The sequence below is a fragment of the Chrysochloris asiatica genome, unplaced genomic scaffold (assembly GCF_000296735.1).
Source record: "Chrysochloris asiatica unplaced genomic scaffold, ChrAsi1.0 scaffold00142, whole genome shotgun sequence".
In the NCBI taxonomy this organism is placed as follows: Eukaryota; Metazoa; Chordata; class Mammalia; order Afrosoricida; family Chrysochloridae; genus Chrysochloris; species Chrysochloris asiatica.
In genome coordinates, this window is record NW_006408660.1 from 2,074,075 (window position 1) to 2,075,809 (window position 1,735).

The following is a 1,735-nucleotide window of genomic DNA, read 5'->3' on the forward strand; positions in this document are numbered from 1 at the left end:
CTGACCTTAAGGTTCGCAGCCCGATTCGTAACCACTACGCTACCAGAGCTCCTATCTCAATTTCATCCCTTGTTCCCCTTTCTTCTTTCCCACAATAAACATGGTATTTGGAGTAAGGAATTTAACAAGCATGGTAAGTTTAAATGACAATGAATAACTATTTGGTTCAGTCAACCCTGCTCTCTCTATTTTGTATCTCAAGGCTTTTGGAAATGCCAAAACGCTCCGGAATGACAACTCTAGCAGATTTGGAAAATACATGGACATACAGTTTGACTTTAAGGTACACCGATTTTCCCAATACTGGTGCATGGGGACCTGTAAATTTGCCAGTGACAAAAACCCAACTCCAAGTACTTTAAGGGACAAAGCGGGGTGGGGGTGGGGTCTTTTTGAATCAAGCAGTTGAACAATCAAAGGTTAACACTAGTTTTTAGAGAAGACCGATCAAAACCACAGTGAGATGCCTGTTTATGCCCTCTGTGGGTGGGTTGTTGGCTGTCTTCCCATTGGCCCCCAACTCAGCGACCCCATGCATAGTTGAACAATATGCTCTCCACTCCTGCACTTCTTCCATGATCAGTTGCAGATTGGACAGTGTTCCATTGTGATCCATGGGCTTGTCATTGGCTTGGTTTACAGAAGCCAATGAAATGTTACCAGGCCTCTCTTCGTAGCCTGCCGTGGTCTGGACGCTCCAGTGAAACTTGTTTCACATCATAGCAACACATAAGCCATTAGTGACACAGATGGTGGCTGGCTGATCATGAAATGCATTAGATAGGAATCAAACTCAGGCCTCCCACATGGAAGGCAAGAATTCTGAACCCCAATGACTCTTACACCATCTGGGTGGGCAAAAGTTAAGAAGTCCGATAATACTACGAGTTGACAAAGATGTGGATCACTAAGAACTTTTACATAATGTTGACAGGGTGTAAATTGGTATAACCCCTTTGGAAAACAGTATCCTATCTTAACAGAGCTGAAGTCATACAGATTTCTACAAACATGAACCAGAAGCATGCCCACCACCGAGAAACAGCATTCCTCATGATAATGAAAGGAGTGGGAACCCTAAACACATATGGAAAGGACTGAATGTCCATTAACAGAGTAATTGTTAGTGCCATTAAGTCAATTCTGACTCATAGTGACCCTGTATGGGGCTTCCAATAAGTGCGTTTGAACCACCAAACTTGTGATTAGCAGTCGAGTGCTTGATCCTACATTGCCACATCAGGACTCCTTCAGCAGGATGTTGTTGTTAAGTGCCACTGAGTAGCTTCTGACCTATAGCAACCCTGCTTAGGGTTTCCGAGGAATGGCTGGGTGAGCTTGAACTGCCAACTTTGCAGATCAAACTGATGTTACAGACCAGCACATTAACCCACAGTGCCACACCAGGGCTCCTACAACAGGATTATTGTTGTTGTTGTGATGTGCCGTGGAGTCAGTTCTGACTCATAGCAACCCGTACAGGGTTTCCGAGGCTATAAATCTTTACGGGAGCAGAAAGCCTCATCTTTCTCCCACAGAACAGCTGGTAGTTTTGAACTGCTGACCTTGAGATTTGCAGCCCAATTAGTAACCACTACACTACCAGAGCTCCTTCCTGCAACAGGATAGTGGCTAGCTAATAGCTAGTAGCAAGACCAGATGAGCCACAGCTACACATAACATTGGACTGTGTTATGAATTAAATTGTGCCCCCACATACAGACAAAAAAATTAT

General features: G+C 44.3%; 1 protein-coding gene across 1 annotated transcript in view; it reads left to right on the forward strand.

Annotated features, from left to right (window-relative positions):
• MYO1H (myosin IH) overlaps positions 1-1,735 on the forward strand; it is a 75,877-nt gene that overhangs the window by 16,493 nt on the left and 57,649 nt on the right. The window contains exon 4 of the mRNA XM_006870504.1: positions 203-283. Within this exon, the coding sequence (XP_006870566.1) occupies positions 203-283 (81 nt within the window). The remainder of the gene's footprint in view (positions 1-202; positions 284-1,735) is intronic.